Below are 23,024 nucleotides of genomic sequence, written 5' to 3' on the forward strand. Positions count from 1 at the left end.
AAATTGGTATTATTCTTGGGGGGAGTTGGGGTTGAGGGTTTGAATGTGTTTCCGAATGGGGTGAAATGGTCAATAGGGTCTGTCCCACTGCTTTGCCATAGATGGTCTGTACCTTTCACCCCTCAGTTTTCATGTACCAGTTAAAACTTTTGCTAACTCTTTAGTGGCTTATTTAGACAAAGTTTACCTCCTGGAATCCTGAAATATCAAATTCCAATTAAGATAATATTAAGGTAGTGGTACTGAATGCCTGTGCTGAAGGCCAGCAGCCTAAACAGCAAAATTTCTGAATTCGGAAGTCCAGTGGTGAAGAGGGATAAAGCTCTGACCATGATCTGGGCTACCCGAGTTTGACTAGCATATTGGGTACCTGTTTGAGGTGGTGTAGAGGACAAGGGCAATGACTAGGCACACGTCTACTCACCTGTCCTTTGTAGGTGGTCAGGAAGTGTGTGTCTGGGCCCATACTACATGAAGTTGCCACCTACATGGGGTCAATACCATGTTTTATATTTCACACAGAGGCAAGAACATCGGTTGTATGGGCCCATCACACACTACCACTTAGACACAGTGCTGCAGATGAGGTGGGGGGAGAACAGGATCTGGCATTACTAGAGAGTAGCAAGTTCTGGCATTGCTATACAGTAGGTTTTTAGCTCTGCCTGTTTGCTGATGGGTACCCAAAATGACTTTTGTAGATACTCCCTTTTATAGGATCTCTCCTGATCAGGGTTGAAGTTTAAGCACATTTGAAAAGTATGAGAGTAAGAACTGGAACAGGCCCTCACTACTTTGAAGATAAGTTTTGTACTTCACAACATACCTTCTAGGATGTAAAGGAGCTAGTGTTGGATGTAATTCCAGAGTACTCTGCAAGCCTTTGAAAAAAAAACTGTCCAAGGGGTGCTATCTGACCAGAAAGGCTTAGCTTTCTGTTCCCGATTATTTTTGATGTGAAAGAAAACAAAGGTCCTCAGATCTGTTCATTCTCAGAGAATCCTTTTGATTGGATATTGATGAAAACCATGCTGTGATCATCCAAAAGAGATTATATTTATCCTTGAACCTCCAAAATGGTCCCGTTGACATAAAGACATCAAAGGATTCAAGGAAAGTTTTGTTTTTCTAGGTCAGAGCTGATCTCTATCAATCCTGTTTTCTACAGTTTGGTGTCAATTCGTTCACCCATTGTTAAAGTCAGGCTGAAGAGATGTAAGAGTTTTTTGTGTTAACTGGCTCCTAGATGCACCAAAAATGTGCATCACAGGAGGGAGTTTTTCTCCTACTATGCTTGCCCATCAGAGTGTCTGTGAACCTTTTGAAATCACATTTTCTTTTGGTCCAGGTTCTTTCAAAATGCAGACATTAGTCTTCTCAATTTCAGACTTGACTTTGAGATTTGATAGCAGACGAATCCTATAACTATCAGTACCTAGGATATACTTAGTGTAACAGTAGACCTAAGGTTTGGGGGTTCTACCTTCATCACCTAGATGACTAACCCAGCAATACTTAATCAGCTTATTGTTTCCAAATTGTCTAAGGATACCTAGCTCCACCCCTTTACCCATGATGCTGGGTGAAGTAGGACCCTTCTCCAGATATTTTTTGCCACACACAATTTGGTCATGGTTTTTAAATATCCTATCATTAAATGTTGTTGCATTACATTTGTATTTTCTGTTATTGTTTTTAGAGCATTAGAAATTTTTGTCTTTCAAAATGTTGGTACTTTCCTGTGTGACGCCATTTTTTGTGTGATTTTCATGTACTGCTTCTTTCGCCTCCTCTTCCTTAGGTTTTGCAGCATTCTCTTGGATTTCTAGTGTTATCAGTACTGGAGAGTACAGTTGTATATTTTGTTCTGTTACTGTGCATTTTCACAGCTGTTATTTAAGCTGTACATTTACAGGATAAAGATATTCTCTCATCTGTACATAGTACCTGCTATCCAAGTTCTCTGTACACTTGAAACTGTTTCACATGTTGTTCTTAGGATAGTAACTTGTCAAGAAATGGAGAGAAAAAAGTGAACAGACATTTCAAGAAAAAAATTGGTAAAAAAATCTAACAGAATATGCATACCAAATGTAATGCAACAACATTGTAACCTATTCTGTCTATTGTGATGTTGGTAAAGTACTTTTTTTTTATTTAGTGCTTTCCTTTTATTGTAACTTTGCGACTTGTAATGTTCAGTGACATCCAGTGTGTGTTTTACATAGTGTTGTTTTGCTATGTACTGGAGCTTTTCTCCTCGGGTCTCAAGTGAAAAGGGGCCACAAGCCCAACTGGACTAACCCGGTTAACAAACAATAAATAAATAAATAAAATGTGTAATATGTTTAGGGAAAACTTAATTTCTCTAAGTATTATGATATCTGTTCTAGTTTTAAGATAGAAACAACTAGTTGGAACTGGAGAAACTCAGGGTTACTGTAGTATAGTACACTTTTACTGTCAGGACATCCTCTAGTGCTTCTCTGCTATCTTTTTTATCTTGCAAGCCTGCTGAAGTTATTAAGAAAAAAAAAACTTCAATCAGAACAGACTCTTGTTCTCCCCCTGTTGCAGTGAAGCCCAGAATGGCGGTCTCTTCTCACCCTGTTAGAATAAAGTTTTCAAAGGAGTCTGATTCTCAACACCTTCAGTCAAGCATCCTGTCCTTGAAGGCTTTTGAGCTTTGAACTCCTCATCCCACTGTACTATGTCATTCAAGTCTCAGAGGTCTATTTATGTAGATGTGGTTGGTCTTATGGTAATACTAAACATATGGTCCCAGGTCTTCTTTCCTTTTAACATATGGGGTGAATTGAATGTTCTCCTTGGCTAACTTTTCTTCTGCCTGCTCTACATTTTCCTTATCCGGTCCAGTCCACATGCCAGTACCAGTAAAGCTACCAATTCACCTGTCTTTGTTGCTGTTGACATTGGTGAATCCATCAGGGTCAACTGTGGTTTTGATCTCAAGGTTTCAGCTCCTGACTTTAACTCTATCCCTATCAACAGGGTCGTTGATACCGCTGTTCCTGACACTGTTGCCTTCTGTGTTAGGGCTTGAGGTTGATACTTCTGGACTGAGGTCATGAGTCATGGTCTCTCTTTGACCACCGATATCAATGCCATTGATGCTGACAGGTATGTCTACTTCTGGGGTTAGAGCCAGCTTGAGCTTTAAGTCCTTAGGATCATTCTGGATGGCATGATTTATAGGCCCTGAGTGACGTACTTTATGGCCCTGATCTCTCTCCTTGCACTGATGAAGCAGGCCTCATTGCATGCACTTCCCTTGACACCATTTTGCATCACTCCCCAGCTGTGAAATTTGTAGCAGACTCCAAGAACCACAGTCCGCATACAGACAAGTTTTGTTGTCTCACTTCTCAGACTCTGCCTCTGTGAGTCCAGGAAGAAAGGCAGTGGTGCTAGAAGAATCTGCCTTATTTCCTGCTGGAGTCTCCCACCCCCAATGTAGATGACGAGGAGGAAGCTCCCCATCCCTCTCTGCATTGGTTGGATAACCCCAGAGAAGATTAAAGAGGGAAGGACCTCTGGCCAGATGTGTAAGATTACATGGTTGTCTTGTAGGAAGTTTTCCAGTCTCCCTATTCTTCCTTTTGGCTGGTCTGTTTCAGTCATAGGTAGGTTCATAAATAGGTACTAGGCTATCTGCCCAAGGGCCTAAGTAAGCCTAGCCAACAAATTTCCCTGGCTTACGCCAACCCAAGAAAGTTAATTTCATGTGCCCTTGTCGAGCAGAGCCACAGAAGTGATCCCTGGGGTGTATTTCCTATTTCCCATCCACTCATCAAGATTTTTCTTGAAGAGTGTTAATGAGGAACTTTGCTTGACTTAGATGGGTAGCCTGTTCCAGAGTATGGGAAGACTTTGAGACAGGAATCTATCCCTCCAGCAAGTCCTGTTTACTGTGGTGACAAGGTTTAGGTCCCTAGAGTGTGTAGCTCGGTGGGATTGGGATTTCTTTAGGTGTAGCGTATCCAACAGCTCTGGGTTTGATATAGCTTTATATGTTAGGCAGAGATCACCTCTGAGTAGGCGATATGCTACAGAGTAAAGCTGGAGTTTGAGACGATCAGTGTAGGGCATCAGTTTGTGGCCAGTAATTCTCTTTGTGAGGTACGTCAGATGTCTTGTGAGGTACATTCCAAAAGGGGCATTGTACTCTATAATGGGTCTGAGTGTCGAGTAGAGGGGAACAGTGACCTCTCTTTTTCCTGGATGAGAACCCTTTTGTGATGAGGTGTGCCATGTAGAAGGATTTCCTGACTGCTGTGGCAGTGTGATTATCAAAGGAGAGACTACTGTCCACCTAGGTCCCAAGGTCTCTTATCACACATTCGGTGTTAAGAAGACTGCTCCCTATGTGGTAGTTCATGGGTACAGAGTTCTTGCCAAAGGGGATAACAATGCACTTTTTGGCATTGAGCTTGAGGCCATGGCTCTGACAGCAGGCATATGTCTCAGTGAGGCCCCTCTGTAGGATGTCCACATCATTTGGGGACTCTACTATAGCTCCTAGTTTGCAGTCATCTGTGAACTTCGTTAGCCAGAGACCTTCTGTGTTAGCCTGTACTTCAGAGAAGTAGATACCAAACAGGAGAGGTCCCAGGATTAAACCCTGTGGTACTCCACCTGTCACTGGTTTGAAGTCAGATTTGGAATCTGCAACTTTTACAGTGTGGGTTCTGTCATTGAGCCAGTTGGCAACCCATCTTGTGACATAGCGATGTATACCTAGTTTAGTGAGTATAGCTATAATTCCAGAGTGGGGGATGGTGTTGAAAGCCTTGGCAAGGTCAAGATAGGCTGTGTGAACCACCTTACCCTCATCTACGTCTTTGGTGACTGCCTCAAAGAAGTTGACCAGGTTCAGGAGGCAAGATCTGCCTTTCACAAACCTGACCTGGGTGGGGTCCAGAGTTTGGAGGTTACCAATGTCTTTGTTTATGAATTCCATGATGATACGTTCCATGGCCTTACAGATCAGGCTCGTCAGGCTAATAGTGGGATAGTTCCCAGGATCAATGGTGGCTCCCCCTTTGTGGAGTGGGATAACTGTTGCTGTGCACCATTCAGTGGGCACAAAGCCTGACATGAGGCTATGATTGAACATGGTGCTTAGGTGGGGAGCCAGTTCGTTCTGAAGTTCATGTAAAACGCAGCCTGGGATGTTCTCCGGTTTTTTGGCTTTAGAGAATGCTGCTTTTACCTGTGAAGTTGTGACTACAGGGACTCTGCATTCTTCCTGTATAGGTGTGGGCCCTTTAGGGGGTGAGAGGAGGGTAAAGTTAGCACTGAACCTATCTGCCAGGATGTTGGCAATATCAGTTGGTTCTGTAATTTTTGTGGCATTGTGCTGTAACTCAGAGCAGATCTGGGTGTTGCCAGTGAGATTCTTTACATAGCTATAGAATGCTTTGTGGTTGTCCTTAGAATCAGTGCCAATCTTGTTTTCATAGCTAGCTTTGGAGGATCTTTTAAGGGTTCTCAGCTTCTTGCTGAGGCTGACCAGGGAGCTCCTCCACTCATGGGATTTCTACTCTCTTGCAACAATTTCTTCCTTCTGTTGTAGAGTTTGTTTATGGCAGGGGACCACCAGATTGGCTTCCTTTTTTTGGAGGATAGCGTCTTGGTTCTGTTTGGGATAGCGCAATCCATGCACTCGTGTAAGTGCTTCTAGAATGCATGTGTGTAGGATTCAGCAGTCGTAACTGTATTGTCCATCTGCATAGGTGTCATGAAGTTCACCACTTCTGTCTTAAGAAGCATGAAATTGGCTTTAGAGAAAATTTTTACCATGGCTTCCTTAATGTGGGGTGGGGGCAGGATGTGGATATCTAGGGCGATTAGTTTATGGTCCGATCTGCCCAACGAGGAGTTGACTTCAGGTGTGGAACACCGGTCATTCATGTTGGTAATGACTAGGTCTAGGATATTGCTGCCCCTGGTGGGGGTGTGGATAAGTTGTTCCAGGGCATTGGAATTTATGAATTCCAGAAAGCGCTGAGCGAAGGAGTTGGTATGTGAGTAGTTTTCCCAGTTAATGGTGGGGTAGTTGAAATCGCCCAATATTAGGGTGTTCGGTTGAACCCTAATATTTTCCAGTATATCAAGAAAAGAGGAGTGGGAATGCTGGGGCATGGTGGGGGATCTGTAGCAAGCTACAATTTGGATTGCAGTTTTGCCCAGAGTTAGTTGCACTTGGGCAACCTCGGCTGCATTATGCTGAGCAACTAGCCTAGAGGCGTGGATATCCTTAATGAATATGGACACACCTCTGCCTTTGGTGTTCCAGTCCAGGTTAGATGGCCAAAAAGTGTGGTATGAGTTATAGCCTGGTAATGCAGGGGTGCTCTCTGGAGCCTTGAATCATCTCTCAGTCACTACACAGACATCAGTGTTCTCCATTTTATGGAGTGCCTCGGGTGAGTGCATTTTGAGATTTAGACTTCTAGCATTGAGTAGCATTACCCTCAGTTTTTGCTTGCCTGTTCTTGTTATGGTGGTGAATTTGTCATTTGAACCTTGCCTAAAAAAGGCACTATGGGGCGGCAAGAGCCTTTGCCAGTATCCAGAATCCCAGGGGTGACAGGTGCAGGCCATCTCTGGCAAAGCATCATGGTGTGTTGACGATGTCGTCCCAGGCAAACAGATGTTGGATCCCGTTAGAATGACACCAGAAGTCCATCATTTTGTCCTTGTACTGCGGTATCATTCTGGGCAATGGCAGGATGCTACTCTGGGCTACAAGATTGGAGAGTTCTTCCATGTCTCTTTTCATGTAGTCCAGGGAGGTACATCTCAGGTCGTTCACACCAACGTGGACAATCACAGAGTCATATTTGTAATTGTTGTGGAGTGACCTGAGTGCATGGGTTATGTGGCGGATCCTGGCACCTGACAGGCAGCTGACAGTTACCTTCTACTTGTTTAGCCTGGTGAGTGGGATGTCAGTGTGCCTGACTATAGAGTCACCTATGACTGGTGTGTGGGGTACGTTGTTTTGCCTTATGGGCTGTGTTTGAGTTATACACTGAATCTGTGGGCTATGTGTCATTTGAGTTGTGTTGGTGGTGGGAGGTTGCTTGTGTTTCTGCTTTGGAGGTCTCTGTTGCTTAAGCAGATTATTATTGAGAGCCTCCGCGAATGTTTTTGTTTCTATTTGTGGATTTTGGTGGTGTAGGTTTAGTGGGAGTATATGATGAGTGTGGTGTGGTGCAAGTGTTTACCTTCTCCTCTTGACTATCAAGTTCAGTCTTGGTTGGTGAGAGCTTTACCTCCAGTTTGGTTAGATAAGTGCATCTCTCGCAGGTTGTAGTGTTGGGTGGTAGGAGTAGAGGGTTGTCTCTGTACATGAGGCAATTGCTACATTGCCCCAAGATGCCCAAATTCATCAGATAGGCAGGAGAGAACGCTGGGAGCTGACCCTTGGACATGCCTGAATAAAAAATATTTTCCTCTAGACAAGTGAGTACAAGAGCTGTTTTTCTCTAAGCAAGTGAGGAAAGTAAGTACCAAAAGTGTTTTCCTCTATTAAATGAATAAGGGTGAGTGCTGTAGTAATTTGTAGTTTATTTACTTCTTACAACAAGTTTTGAACAAGTGCTGAGCACGGATAAGCAAATTAAAGTGCTAAAACTAAGAATCTGGATCTTGTTGTAGAGAGGCTACCTAGTGCTTACCACTCCCACTGATAAGCTGGAAGACTTCCCTCCAACACAGAAAGGCTTTGGGAACAGAAGCTTACAAACAGTCTTGGATACAGCAAATCTGTATCTGGATTAGACTACTTACAGGACAGGCAGAAAACAAGCATGGAATTTACATAATATAATTTTTTTTTTTTTTTTAGTTACGTGAGTTGGCTTTCTCAAAAAGTCTGTGTATTAGAAAGAATGCGCTAATGACAGTAGCAAAAACACTTTAAATGCAGTACAAGCTAGCACACTTGAGTGTGTAGCAATATTAAGGCAAATACAGTTTTAAATAAATGCAGATGAGTTAAAAATGACAAAAACAAGTTTATGAAAAATCAAATAAGAGCACTTGAACACTTAAAAGCACACATAAAAGCAAATTAAGGTAGAAGACCATTACGTAAGAGCAGCTCAATAAGTTTTTTTTTTTTTTTTTTTTTTTTTTTTTTTTTGTGGAGAGGGAGGGAACAGAGCAGATTAAAATGCTATAGGGGACGTCCTTCCCAAGTGCTATCTCTGTACACAGCAGAGGAGATGGGACTGGTAGGAGTGTCTGAAATCAAAATATGATCTGATCTCACTGTACCCAGTTGAGTGAGCAAATGAGATGGGCCCAGTAGGAGTGTCCAAAAACAGATTTACAGCAGGGGCGGGCAATTCCAAAGCCACCAAGATTAATACTACAACAAGAACAGGGAGGGGGTGCGGGTGGGAGACTAACTGCAGCTAGAGACAGGGAATATTATCTCCCTGTATTATATATAACAATTATCTACAAATTTCTAATCTTAAATAAGTGCCGAGAAAAGTATACTTAAATCAGCTTTTGCCAGTTGATTTATGTAGGTGAATCTCAGCAGCCAACCACTCGGAAGATGAGCAGAATGATTAAAAATGTGACCAGCCCAGATTATAATGCAAGCAGAACCCCCCCAGGCTAAGTAATGCAGAATTTCAAAAGCAGTCTAGCAACTTTCAATGTATCCAGATGGCTACACTTTTTCACACTTCAGGGAACTGTCTGCAGCTAGAGACAGGGAGTATTATCTCCTTGTATTATATTATATATAACAATTATCTACAAATTTCTAATCTTAAAGAAGTGCCGAGAAGAAAAGTATACTTAAATCATCTTTTGTCAGTTGATTTATGCAGGTGAATCTCAGCAGCCAACCACTCGGAAGATGAGCGTTTCTCCTGATGTCTTAGCTTGAAAGAATCCAGATATAGTGGTTACTGTTCTGAAGAAACCAGACAAGCTTCTTTGGCCACTGAAGGACTGGACGTGGTTTGCATAGACTCTTGAAGTGAACTTAACATTGCTGTTACTACCTTAAAGAAGGCTGCTGCCCTTGAACTAGTCTGTCCAGCATGTTACATTCCTCACCTGGGAATGTAAAGTGCGTTTCCCTGCCCTTCTCTTCCTTCACTTTGGGAGGTGTAAACAATATGTAACAGATATTTATATTCCTGAGGGACCAGGTACAGGAAGTTCCCCTGATTCAGGATGGGTTGCCTGATGGAGACATGAAGAATAATTGATAAGCTAAATATATGTTTGCCACTCATACAGTAAATGGTTCAGCAACAGTGTCAGGCTCTGGACTTAACCCTTCCCGACTTTGCCTGACGGATTTTGCTGAGGTTACAAAGCTCAACTTTAAAAGAGTCCTCTTCAGTAGAACTTTGTCGTTTGTACTAACAGTAAAAACTAAACTATAGGTAATAATGCTCACTGCTGTTTACATGAATGTGATGTTCCACACTTGCATGTTCTTAAGGACATAGAAAAATGAGCAACAGCTATAGTTCCTCCATCTGTACTGTGACTGTTCCCATGGATGCCTCTGCTGTTGGATGGGTGTGAAACATTTTCAGGAACAGTTTGTCCAAAGTATGTGGTTACAGATCAAGCGCAGCCTGTGTATAAGTGTTCTGGAAATGATATAATTCTTTCTTCCTCTGCAGGCATTTCAAGATTCTCTTCCCTAAAGTAGTGGTAGCATCCACACAAACAATATGGCTGTGGTATGCTGTCTCAACAAGTGTGGTGATGGGAATCATTCCTATTCTGTCTTTCAAGAGGCCATGAGAGTTTTGGAGTAGGCCTTTGCCACCATTCCCATTCTCACTGCCAGCTGCATCATGTGAGAAGCCTTTTCTTTAACTGAACAGTTCAGTTGTTGCTTGATGTCCTTTGAATCACCTTTTAGTCCATTTGTAGTGTGGAAGCCTTATTGTAAACTCTGTGTCTCCAACCAATATGAAGGGAGGCAACTTGGTTCCCCTTGTTCCTCCCTTGGGAAGATGTCCCAGAGCTTTCCTCATCCAGAAAGGGCTCATAGGTTTTTTTTTTTTTTTTTTTTTTTCCCATTTTACTCTTAGTCCCAAGTTTCCTGAGAATGTCGCTCTTTAGATGGTTGGAGTCGTAGGATCATAGTAGATGCAAGGCAACAGAGTCATGTGAACATTTGCACCATGCCAGTGTCCACCTTCAGACTGAGCCTTCTCTGTCAAACTGTCGCAGACCAGTAAAGATGGGTGAATTTGTGAATACCCATCCAATTATCCAATTTTCATTTCAGGAAGATAATGTATTACACTGCTTAATTTTGAAGTGGGAGTATGTTCCAGAGGTGAAGAAAGTTCTGTGTAATGAACATATTTCTCTGCCTTGTTCTGTTTATTTGTTAGAGAAGATTTATCTCCCTTGTTCTGGTATTTAGTAGATTGCAAACAGATTCCCTGACTACTGGATCCCCAGTGGTTTGGAAGACGAGACGTAGATCTGTTACCCAGGAGTCTGTGATACTGAATAAAGCAATAGTGCTTCCAGTCTTTTCTGGTAATTTGGCGATTTTTAAACCAGTGATCTCCTTAATTAGGAGCCCCCAAGGTCGTTCTAGCAGTTCCTGAAAGTAGTCTTTCATCTGAGATCTCCCATAAAATGAAGTACCACTACCTAGGGACCCCAATTTTGTATTGGAACAAGCTAACTTTCACCCTTCAGCAAACTGCTTCCAATTCCACTAAGCTGCTTCCCTGAAAGACTGCTCTGATCTCAGCCAGATAGATCTCTTGACTTCAGTGTCCCATGTACAGAGCTCTTCCTAGTTTTCCATAAGGACATGATCACCCTAAGCACAAATCGCTCCCAGAATTGTTAGTAAACTCACCCTAAACCAGTGGTTTCCCATACCAGCTGAAGAGAATTGCACCTGGATGTGCTTGTTTGGGACAGATTTTTGTCTTGACAGAACAAAACTTGTAGAAAGTCAGACCAGATTTTTGTTGACATTGCAAAGCATCCTAGTTATCTTCTCTGACCATTTTTCCCTGCCTGTATCAACTTCTTTCAGTAACACCTATTACTCTGTCATATTCTTTCTTTCTCACTCTACTGCTTTAAGTGCTGTACTAAATCACTGTCCTACTTCAGTTTCCTTACCCCAGTGCACTTCCACTACTATTGTAACACTATCTTAGTAGAGACCCAAGATTACTATTGCAAAAAAAGTAAGATATATACTGATATGCCTTTTATTACAAGTGCATGTTGGCTGCATTTTGCATTTTAACTATTGTAAATAGTGTAAGTAGTGTCACTGTAATTGTGACTCTACTCACTCGCCTACTGTCTTGTGAGTTGCACCCAACTCCTGTACTGACTCTATAGATAGCCACCACTACACATGAAGTTTACAACACAAAGGAAATGGCAGTAGGACACACACATACACCTATGGGCAATTGAGTCTTCAGTCCACATTACTGCATGTCTTTTGAATGTTGGAGGAATCCAGAGCACCTAACTGTTTGTATTTCTACCTGTTGTTCATTATTGTAATTTACTTTGCATTGTAATTCACTAGTCTTCTGCCCGGGGTTATGTCTGAAAAGAGTCTTTAAACCAAAACATCCACCCAGTTCATTACTGTAATTCTCATTGTATTCCATTAGCCTTTTGGCCCAGGTTATGTCTGAAAAGGGTCTTTGGACCAGAGAACCCACTTGGTTAACTAATTATAAGTATAGGAAGATGGACCTGTCAGCAAATTGTTTTGAAGTGGATTGCCAACCACATTACCTTTTCTTACACCGTCATGGCAAACAAATACATGAGAAGGTAAGAGCTCACTCTTTCTGGGGGGTTCACCATCTAGACTATTTTGGCAGCAGTTACCAGGTCTTCTTTCCACACAGTTTCCAGATGCTCAGGTAAGAGCCGCCCTCTCCAAAGCAAAAAACACAGCATCAATGGGACCTGATAGTGTCCCGGGCTGCGTCCTACATGAACTCCAAGAAGAGCTAAACCCAAACATAAAACTACTGTTCAATCTCAGCCTTACTACAGGATATGTGCCCAAAGAGTGGTGTACAATAACAGTGGTCCCTCTCCATAAAGGTGGTGCCTCAACGGATCCTGGAAACTATCGCCCCATAAGCCTGACTAGCTTGGTCTGCAAAGCTATGGAAAGGATCATCATGGACCTCATAAATAAAGATATTGGGGACCTACAGACACTGGATCGTACCCAGTTTGGCTTTAAGGGCAGATCCTGCCTCTTAAACCTGGTTGATTTCTTTGAAACAGTCACCAAGGCCATTGACGAGTGGAAGGTGGTCCACACAGCCTGCCTGGACCTCGCAAAAGCCTTCGATACAATACCCCACTTGGGCATTATAGATAAGCTCACCAGCTTAAATATAAACCCCTATGTCACTAGATGGATTGCAAACTGGCTCAAGGACAGAACCCACATGGTTAGAATTGCTGGAGCCATGTCAGACTCCAAACCAGTTACAAGTGGTGTCCCACAAGGCTCAGTCCTGGGACCTGTCTTGTCCGGTATATATTTCTCGGAGGTACAGGCCAACATGGAAGGACTGTGGCTGACCAAGTTCACAGATGACTGCAAACTGGGCGCCATAATCGACTCTACAGCCGACACAAGCATCCTCCAAAAGGGCCTCATAGAAACAGACAACTGGTGCCAGAGCCATGGCCTCAAGCTAAATGCCAAAAAGTGTATAGTCATCCCCTTTGGCAAAAACAAAGTGCCCACAAATTATCACATAGGTGGTAATCCATTAAGTACAGAAGAAGTAATTAGGGACCTGAGGACCCAAGTTGATAGCAATCTCTAATTTGACAACCACGTGGCCATAGTGGTTAGAAAAACATTTTATATAGCCCACCTAATCATGAAGGGATTCACATCCAGATCAGGGGAGGTCATTGTGCCTCTTTACTCATCCCTCATCAGGCCCATAATTGAGTACAATGCCCCTTTTGGGATGTACCTTACCAGACACCTGCAGCAACTGGAAAGACCCCAAAAGTACCTCACCAAGAGGATCAAAGGGCTCAAACAGATGCCATATGCTGCCCGGTTAAAGAAACTGCAGTTCTACTCAGTGGCATACCGCCTGTTCAGAGGCAATCTGTGCCTGACGTATAAAGCCATGTTCAACTCGGAATTAATGGACATGCTGCACCTCAGAAAATCCAAATCCCATGGAACTACACGCTTGAGAGACTTGAACCTCAGCACTGAAATAAATAGGACATGCTGGAGGGACAGATTCGTAACCCAAAAGCTCCCTTCACTCTGGAATAAAATCCCAGTCCAGGTTAGGCAGAGTCTCTCATTGACTCTCTCCAAGAGGAATCTTGATGAGTGGATGGGAGATCGTAGGTTTACCCTGGGTATCACTTCTGTGTCACTGTTAGAGGCACAGTATACTAACCTCGAAAAAGGGCATAGCAAAATAAATTTAAAATGGGTGGTGAAAGCCAAACGCATTCTGGCTAGGCTTATAAATGCCCTAGGGCAGATAGCCTAGTATGAACCTATGAACCTATAACTTAGGGGCCATGACAGGTTTTGCTTCAGTCATCCATTAGGGTCTGGATTCACTGTCTCCTGTTTCAGGCCAGCCTTTCTTTGTTAGCTCCGGGAGTTCTCAAGGGACAGTACTGCAGCTTAATGCTTGAAGGCAGAAAAATGATAGTTGTGTTAGGAACTTATTACCAAGGATGTTAAGAGAAGATTCACTGTTGAGTTACTGCATACAGGAACCCAGAGGCTGTCCTAAGTACCAAAACTTTCATTTTCTTCCTGTTGGCCTGGCAGAGTTCCTCCCCTTCTGATATCAAGATTCTGTAAAATAAATGGTAGTTAGCCAGAGCCATCTTCAGATCTGTCTTTCCCCTGACTCAAAACCACAGTAATTTTGGGTCCAGAGCATAAGCTACCAAAGGATGGCCCACCCAGTGGCAAGGGATGGATGAATTGCATCAGGAAAAAGGAAACTGAGGGAAGTAGACTTGATACTCAACCCAACCACAGAGCAGTTTCTCTGCCTTCAACCATTAGTTCTATGCATGCAGAATTACTTTTTCTAGCATTTTTTTCATCTTCTACTGTCATCAAGATTTTAATTACGTGACATGCCCTTGGATCCTATATAACATTTTAAAAGTCAGTATTCAGTTTTAATACTTGCTAACTCCAAAAGAAAGACTTGCACAATCAGAAAACATGAGTATTACATCATCATATCTATTGATATTATAGAAGGCATTCTATCACTGTAGTCCTATTGCAGTATTTGTTTGTTTCACATTTGTTAACTGCATGGGTGTGTTCTGTTCACCTATTTTTAAGTCATGACCCACCCAGGCCAATTTTCTTCTTCTTTCAGCTTTTTCCCAGTTAGGGGTCGCCACAGCGGATCATCTGTCCACTCAAGATTGGCAGTGGATTTTTACAGTGTTGAGTTGCCAGCCCAGCGCCCAACCTTCCACAGAAGGTACACACATGCACACACTCGCACCTAGGGCCAATTTAGAGTGTCCAATCCACCTACTGCATGTCTTTGGGATGTGGGAGGAAACCAGTGCACCCGGAGAAAACCAACGCGACCACAGGGAGGACATGCAGACTACACACAAGAAGGCACCCCATCCAAGAATCGAACCGGAAAACCTCTTGCTGTGAGGCGGCAATGCTAACTGCTGCACCACCGTAGCCGCCATCCCACCCAGGCCAATGGAAGGTACAGTTAGGAAATCAGGCAGTGAAATGTAATTTACTTTTAACAAGGAGTAGGCCAGCAAGGCATTGTTGTATAGCCACATTCCTGTGAAATGATGTTAAGTGCTTTGAGTAATGCTTCTTGGTGAACATGTCTACATTTGATAGCTGACTTATTAGTATGGGTAGTGATAACCATGTTTCTCATGCACATGTATGAATCATAGTTATGAAGTAATAATTTCATTAAGTAATCAGTACAAAATAAGAATGTGTATTTTCTTCATTATGGCAACCAAATATTTTAACCTGTTCTCTTCTTGTCATTGATACAGGTGCATCAGTGAATGGATTGATTAACGTCAGCATATCAACAATTGAAAAGCGGTATCAACTTAGCAGTTCGCGTACTGGAGTAGTTGCTGCCAGCTATGATATTGCCTTTTGTGTGTTGTCGCTTTTTGTGTCATTTAGTGGAGGAAGAGGGCACAAACCTAGATGGATGGCCTTTTCAGCTTTTATGATAGGCCTAGGAGCTCTTGTATTTTCTCTGCCTCATTTTAGTAGTGGATTGTATGAGTATGGTGCTGAAATTAGAGGTATGTGTTTTTGTACTGTTTTAGAAATGGGATCTTTCATAATTCTACTTATCGTACATACAGTTTTATGATGGTTGCTTAGCCCTTGACAAGAGCTGAGGCAACATTTTACCTTGTACATTACCATTTTAACAATTTTGTTTTATTTAATTATACATGGTTTTTGTTATCCATACTTTAGTTTCCTATATAGGTTGTCTTGACTCCAGAGAAGTAGCTGCCAAAAAAGGAGAGGTCCCACCACTTAGCCCTGTGGGACTTTGCTAGTGTCTGACCTCTTTGTGCAGGTGGATTCCCTGTCCTAATGTTTTACATCCTATCGGTGAGCCAGCTGGCCATTCGTTGGGTGACATTAATGTATGCTTAATTGTATAAGTTTATCTGCAATGGCTGAATGAGGTATTGTGTCAAATGTCTTGGCCTGAAGTCATCCATGTTAAGTAGGCATGATCTGCCTTGACAAAATCAAACTGGGTAAGGTCATGTATTTGTGTTTCATATGTCATTGTTTATCAGATCATGATCATTCTTACTATGGTCTTACATATAAGATTTGCCAGTCATTTGGGTCTGTAATTTCCCAGGTCCATGTAAGCCCCCACCATTTGTGTAGAGGAATAACTGTTATAGTTCTCCATTCACTTGGCAAGAAGCTTGTCTGGAGGATATGGTTAAACAGAGATTCTAGCAAGATTGATAGTTCATGCTTCATGCTGTTCAGAAGGCATCCTGAAATATTAGGGCAAGTTGAAGCAGTGTCCTTGACCTTAGAGAGTGCAATAAGGATCTGCTCTCTAGTGATAGCTGGTGTAGAAATATTTGGGGGCATTTCCTGGGAGTGGCAGGGGTTAAAATTTTAACTAAATTTATTGGTCAGTAGTTTTGATATGCACGTTGTTAGGTTGACTTCCCTTTTGTAGACTTGATTAGCCTCCCAAGTTGCTTGTTCAGATTTGGTGAGGGAGTTTTTACCTAGCTAGGAAATGCCTTTCCTGTTTTTGGACATAATTTTCTTTCTTTTGTTATACAACTTATTTATACTTGGATTTGGCCAGAGTTGCTTGTTTTTGGAGGTTGTCTTATGTCTATTTCAGACATACAAAATGAAAATGCTGTAAAAACCAAATAGTCCCAAGACAGCAACCAGTCCAGTAGCTACCACCGTAACAAATATCAGCTCACAATAAGGTGTCAGAAGTACCAGGTTTATTGACTCCACAAAGTACAGCACAAACGCCACAATGGTTGCACAAACACGTTTTCGTCGATAAAGCGACTTCTTCAGACAAACACATAAATCATACTCAGCTTTAAATACACAAAGAATTAACAATTAATTGCAGCAATAAAGTAATCAATCAATCATACCTTAGAATTCCTAATTACACTTTTAAAAACATATACTACTACTGAATCATAGTAGCTGCACCTAAAGCACAGTAATAATAGTGTTGTACAAATATACCAAATGAAATAAAATAACAAATAATAAATCGTACAAAATTATTGTTGGTTAAAACATTTCTGTCATAAAATGTATCAAATAAAAATAAACTGAAAACATATTCAATTGTTTGTGATGTTATGTTGAATAAATATTGTATTGTAACTTAAAATAATGAAAAAACAAGTTACATTGGTTAAATATCAGTTAAAAAAATATATTTGTAATGATGTGTTATGATAAGTTGTATATCAATGTGCTACTATATTCTGCCTGACTTAAGTTTAAGATAGGGTACAATGGAAATAGAGTCATTGAGACCCGGAAATTTGTTTGATTCTAAGAACATTTGCCAAAAGGTTTCCCTATGGGCTAATCTGGTTTCCCAGGGTCCACCCCGGATATCCTTGGGAACAGTTTCTATTACAAAAAACAAGAATCTAGCTCCCTCACATGTGAGTGAATGTCTGTACAGTGCGTTTTTGGGGTTACATCTGCCAATTTCGTATTGGTGTTCATATATACGACGCTTTAACTGTCTTTCGGTTTTGCCGATGTAAAAGGCTTGACAGGACTGACATACTGACAGATATACAACTCCTGTAGATAGACAATTGGAGTATTCTAAGGCCTTTATGACTCTATTCCTGCTCTCCAAATAAACATGATCACTATGAATAATGTATTTACATAAAGTACAGTGACCACATTTATAGGTCCCTTTCCTATCTCTGTAGGTTCTCATATTTTGATAATTTTGTTCTAAAACCCTCTTAATATTAAAACCTCTCCTGAAAACTGTTTTCAGGTTTTTACCCCTAAGGTTATTCAAATCTGTTAAATCCTGAAATTGTTGCCATTCCTTTTCTATAATGCTCCTAATGTGTCCAGCGTTAGCACTATAGTCTATAATGAACGCAAAATTACTGGAAAAAACACCCCCAACATCTTCGTGAGTTAAACTTTGGGCCTCACTAAGCCCTTTCCCTAATATAGGTCCAAATCTATTAATCCTAGCTGCCTCCACTTCCTTTCTTACAGATTGAATCATTTCAATAGGGTACCCCCTATCCAAAAATAAAGAAGTTGTTTTGTCACATCTGTACCCAAATTGTAGATTGTCTGAAGTCATACGGGAAATTCTAACATATTGTCCTTTCAGGATCCCCCTTTTTTGAAATCTGGGGTGTGAACTTTGATAATGAACGTAACTATTAGAGAATGTGGGCTTCCTGTATATACAGGACTTAACCCCGTCTCCATCTTTCGTAAGTCACGTCCAAGTAGTTAACACTATTGTAGGATATTTGGTGGGTGAACTTTAAAAATGTAGTTGAATCATTGATGTAAGTAATAAAATCTTCTATACAATGAACAGGCCCAACCCAAAAAATACAAATATAGTCTAAAAACCTACAATAATGGTTCCAATGTATAGAAAATTCGCTATTAAAAACAAATTTCTTTTCCCAAATGGATAAAATAATATCCGCATATATGGGAGCACAATTGGCTCCCATAGAAACACCGGATATCTGTTGAAAGTATTCTCCAGAAAAAAAGAGAAAGCTGTTTTGTAACACCAATCCCAAAAGCTCAGTGGTCATGTGCACATCATTACCTGTGACTCCTGGACATGCCCATAAAGCTTCCTTCACCCATGATAAACCAATATCAGTTGGAATAACTGAAAAAAGATCTACCACATCTATGGTAAGAAATGTAACTTCAGTATTAAAAAGATCTTGGGTCACCCCACGTAGAAACGCCCATGAGTCCTTGAGAATGTTGTCATGCCTCCCCCACAATTGCTTGAGTTTCCAATCCAAAAATTTAGAAATGTTATGTATCTTAGACCCTTGTGCCGCCACAATAGGTCTCAATGGTGGATCAGATAAATTTTTGTGAATTTTAGGCACACCAAACAAAGTGGGTACTCTGGGATGCATGTTCTCAAGGAATGAAAAAATGTCCATCTCAATAACTTCCTGGTCTAATAAATCTTTGATTGCCAGGTCAATCTTTTTATATGATAGATTTATCTCATTGATAGAAGCCGAGGTGTATTTGGAATAGTCATGTAAAATATCATACATTTTGGCCTCCAACAAATTCTGGTCCATAAGCACGGTACCCCCTCCCTTATCCGGTTCCATAACTCTGATGGAAAAATTATGACTCAGGTCTTGCAATAAGGAATTCTCTTCCGGGCTTAAACTAGCTACATGTTTAGCCTTGTTAAGTTCCTTTCGAAGTTGCTGTTCCATCCTGCTTTCCAAATTTTTAAGTTGGGGGTGGATTGGGGGGTTGAATGTACTAGATTTTCTTATGTGTAAACTAGCAGCCCCTGAACTCTCCCCAAACAAGTTGGCCAAGTTTAACTTACGAATAAACAGTTTCAAATCGAGGATTGTATGTGCTACACTACTACATCTACTAGGGACAAATTTGAACCCTTTCATAAATAAATCAAAACAATAGTTAGTTACCTGAAAGTCACTGTAGTTGTAGATGTGGTAGTGATCTTTAGAATACATGAGAAAATCTCCTATTTTAGTTACTGCAATGTCATTGCTAACTACCATTCCTGTTTCCTGTTCTTTCTCCATCCCCTGTTTGGCCCCCGGGGGGACAATGCAGGAGGCGGGTGAACCCCCACCGGTGGATACCCCTGTTGGCGAATCCATTCTGACCTCCGTGGTAAAAAATCTACCTCATTCCCCTCCATAGGTTGTTGGTTGTCACCAAAAACGTCAGTGTCAGGTCCCTCCTGTACAAGTGGCTCAATTTCTCCCCTAAAGGAATTGTAGCCAGAATTGTAAACATTGGTATTAGACCTATAAAAAGGTGGGTTAGGGTACTGTCTACCATTCTGATATTCTTTGATGTCCCTGTTCAATTTCTTGTATTTATGATTTAGAATAATGCTACAATGCTGGTCAACCTCCTTTCTAATGTCATGATATTTTAGTTTTTCAGCTTCACAATTAAACAATAAATCAGAGGTTACACTTTCGTTGTATTTAAAGATGTCAGCCTGTAAACATTCAATTTCTTTAAAGTTCTTCTTGATAATAGCCTTAACTTCTAACCCACATTGGTCAAAAGCTTTGATTAAATCCATGTGAAAATCACTACCAGGAGCAACCTGGTTAGGGTATTTATATACCCGCAAACCCTTAGGGACTATGTTTTTATTTAAACACTCTCTTAAATACATATTGTCCAGTTCCAGGGTTTTGTACCTGTATAATGCGTTCTCGAGGGAGCATAAAGACTCCTTGTAAGTACGAGTGTTCTCTGTAGCTCGAGTTCCATCCTGACTGAAACAAAATTTTGGTTTTGATTTAAACCAATCCTGGAACGTTGAAGTTGGTGAAATAATCCTGCCCTGAGTATCCGAAGGATTTTCTGATGCAATAGAGGTTTTTTCTCATAAAACTGTAGGTGTACGCCGAAAATCAGTCCCAACGGAAGATGCAGCAACTTCCGAGAGGTATGTCTATTTCAGGTAAAGTAGGCTGGGACCTTAAATCCATAAATGGTTAAAATCTGTATGAGGAGCTTAAGAAAATCCTGTGACAGATATGCTGCAAGCAGGGACCTACTCTGTTTAACCAAATTGTTTTGTAGATACCCTTCCATATTATTGTTGCAGTACTCCTTACATAAGGGATTTCCTACCAAGGAAAGCCCATCATCCAGCCAGTATACCAAAGCCTTTAGTGTATGCAGGCACCATACATCGCACGTATGCTCCCCACGCAAGGAATAGGGCATAAAGGTGACTTACAAGTGCACACATATCTGAACATCTTTGCCATCAGTCAGAACATCCTTCTTCTGTGCTTGTTACCAAGCCATTTTCAGATAAGTGCCCCATTGGGGCTCTTCTTTATCTTCTGTTTTTTTTTTTTAGTGTTGTTGGTTTACATGTTATCCAGAAATGTAAAATGTCAGTGTTATAGGTGGATTCCCCATAAAGGTAGTCACAAACAGTGTCTCTTTGGTTTGGGGGCTTATCATAACCACACACAGTGTTCTGTCTGCCAAGTGTTTGTCCTTAAGACTTTAGGTAGTCGACTCTCCTCCTTGTATATTTACCTTGAAAACCAATGTCTTAAGTTGTTGGCACAAGGTGCTATGATGGAGTTTTCCTGGGTCTGCCGCTGGCGAAGAAAAAGACTAAAAACTCAGGCCTGATATGGCGGCTGTCCACTCTTCCCCAGACATCTCTTTCAAGACTGGTGAAAATTCAGGGGATTGTCAGATTGTTGCATCAGATTCCTTTGCTATGACCCTGTTGGTGGCCAGCATAGGTCTGGCTTCTCACACATCCACAGAGCTTTTCAAGCATCTGCTCCAAACATTGAGTGGGAACCTCAGCTGATTATATCCAAGGGCCCAAGAGGTATTTTGTAGATTTTAGTATGGGAGGAGATATCTACTATGCTTAAGAGTATCAGCAAGGGTCCAGCCTTCATAGAGTTTTTGATGTAGACTTTGTGCAGAAAAAGTAGCAGAAAACCAAGCATATTAATCCTGCAATTAAAGATCCCGGACATGAATGGCAGGATTTTACTTGGGAGTTGTTAAATGCTTTAATGGCTTTAAAGTCTCCTCAAGGTGTCTTTTGTGCTTGCCCCTCCTTGGTCTACCACTCCTCTTAAGAGACTTAGTGAAGTAGGATTCTTCTGGTGAGGATCAGGATTCTGGGGAAGACTCCTTAGCATATTCTTCTGAGATCCCTTCCTTTTGGACTGTGGGTCTGATGAAGAAGATTCTATCAGTCCAAATTCTCCTTTAGAAGGATCCTTATTTGGGAACACTATTTCACGTATGATGGAATTCTTTAAGTGGGATTGTTCTCATGTTTCTGATATCCAGAAGAGGTATTATGAGCTTCTGCAGATGGAGTCTCTCAAACCTTCTGTGGGCCCTCCAGGTCTGGCTGATGTTCTGGATACCTTTTTAAGGCTTCTGTAGCCTCCAATTTTCAGCTCCCAGCTCCTAAGAAACCTGACACATTTACAAGGTGCCTGCTGACTGTAAATGTCTGTATAAATGACCTTTTGCTGATTCTTCTGTGGTGTCTGTCTCCTCTGATAAACTCTCCACTTGCTTCCTTGAGATAAGGATAGTAGGACCATGGAAATGCTGGGCAAAAAGGTTTATACTGCTGCCACCCTGGCTTTAGTGCTGGCAATTACCAGACTTGTATGACTAGGTATGTTTTAGCCCTTCTTTCTCAGGTTTCTGTAGTAGTTTTCTGACCTTCCTGATACTGAAGGGAAGATTCCATCCCTTTCCTTGTTAGGTTCTGCCTCTCAAGTGGCTCACCACTCCATTAAGTGCAGTTATGATGCAGCTGATGCTTCATCCGGGGATGCTGCATTTGGTTCTTATCTGCGGCATTACTCTTGGCTGTACCTTTAGGCTTTTCCCGATGACATTAAGGCCAAATTATTGGATGCTTCTCTGGATAATAAAAGTCTTTTTTAGCTCTGCTGTTGCTGAATCTTTTAAACCACTCCAGGATAAGGACAAAAGCCTCGCAGGAGTTGAAACATATCTTTGTTTCTCCTATCCATAAATTTCAGAGGAATTACCCCTCCAAACCTGGTTTTGTTCGCAGATCGTCTCAATCTCCACTCAAGGGTAAAAAAGTTTCTAGATGTATACCTTCTTCTAATATCTACAACAGAGCACCATTCAGGTTGTGCCACCTGCTCAGGAAGGGAAGAGTTTTTATTCCAGAATGTTTCTGGTTCCCAGGAAGAAGGGTGCCTGGAGACCAATTCTGGACCTTTCCAAAGCTTCCCTCCTTTCAGATGCCTTTTCAAAATCTGTTCCTTCTTCTTCATCCCCAGGCTTTTCTGGCCTCTCTGGATCTCAAGGATGCCTATCTTTACATCCCCATCCAACCCCTTTTCAGGGTCATGGCTGCCTACCTTCACATCCCCATCCATCCCCTTGTCAGGAATTACGTGCATTTCTGTTTCTTCCTTACATTTTCAGTTCTCTGCTTTTCCCTTTGGCTTCTCTACTGCCCCAAGAGTATTTGCCAAATGCCTTGCTCATGTGATTGCCTTTTGCAGCATGAGCAAGGGTTCAGATCTTTCCTTATTTGGACAATCTGCTCATTCAGGCCTTGTCCCCTGAGGTTCTGCTTCAGGATCTCCAGTTTACTGTTTCTCCTGCTGCAAAGTCCGGGGTGCAT

At 41.6% G+C, this 23,024-nt stretch overlaps 1 protein-coding gene across 2 annotated transcripts in view; it reads left to right on the forward strand.

Annotated features, from left to right (window-relative positions):
• SLCO4C1 (solute carrier organic anion transporter family member 4C1) overlaps positions 1-23,024 on the forward strand; it is a 761,635-nt gene that overhangs the window by 81,315 nt on the left and 657,296 nt on the right. For both annotated transcript variants that reach the window (XM_044063878.1, XR_006363839.1), the window contains exon 2: positions 15,097-15,360. In XM_044063878.1, the coding sequence (XP_043919813.1) occupies positions 15,097-15,360 (264 nt within the window). The remainder of the gene's footprint in view (positions 1-15,096; positions 15,361-23,024) is intronic.

This window comes from Protopterus annectens, chromosome 2.part2, assembly GCF_019279795.1.
Source record: "Protopterus annectens isolate FY-2018-M chromosome 2.part2, PAN1.0, whole genome shotgun sequence".
NCBI classification, from domain to species: domain Eukaryota; kingdom Metazoa; phylum Chordata; order Ceratodontiformes; family Protopteridae; genus Protopterus; species Protopterus annectens.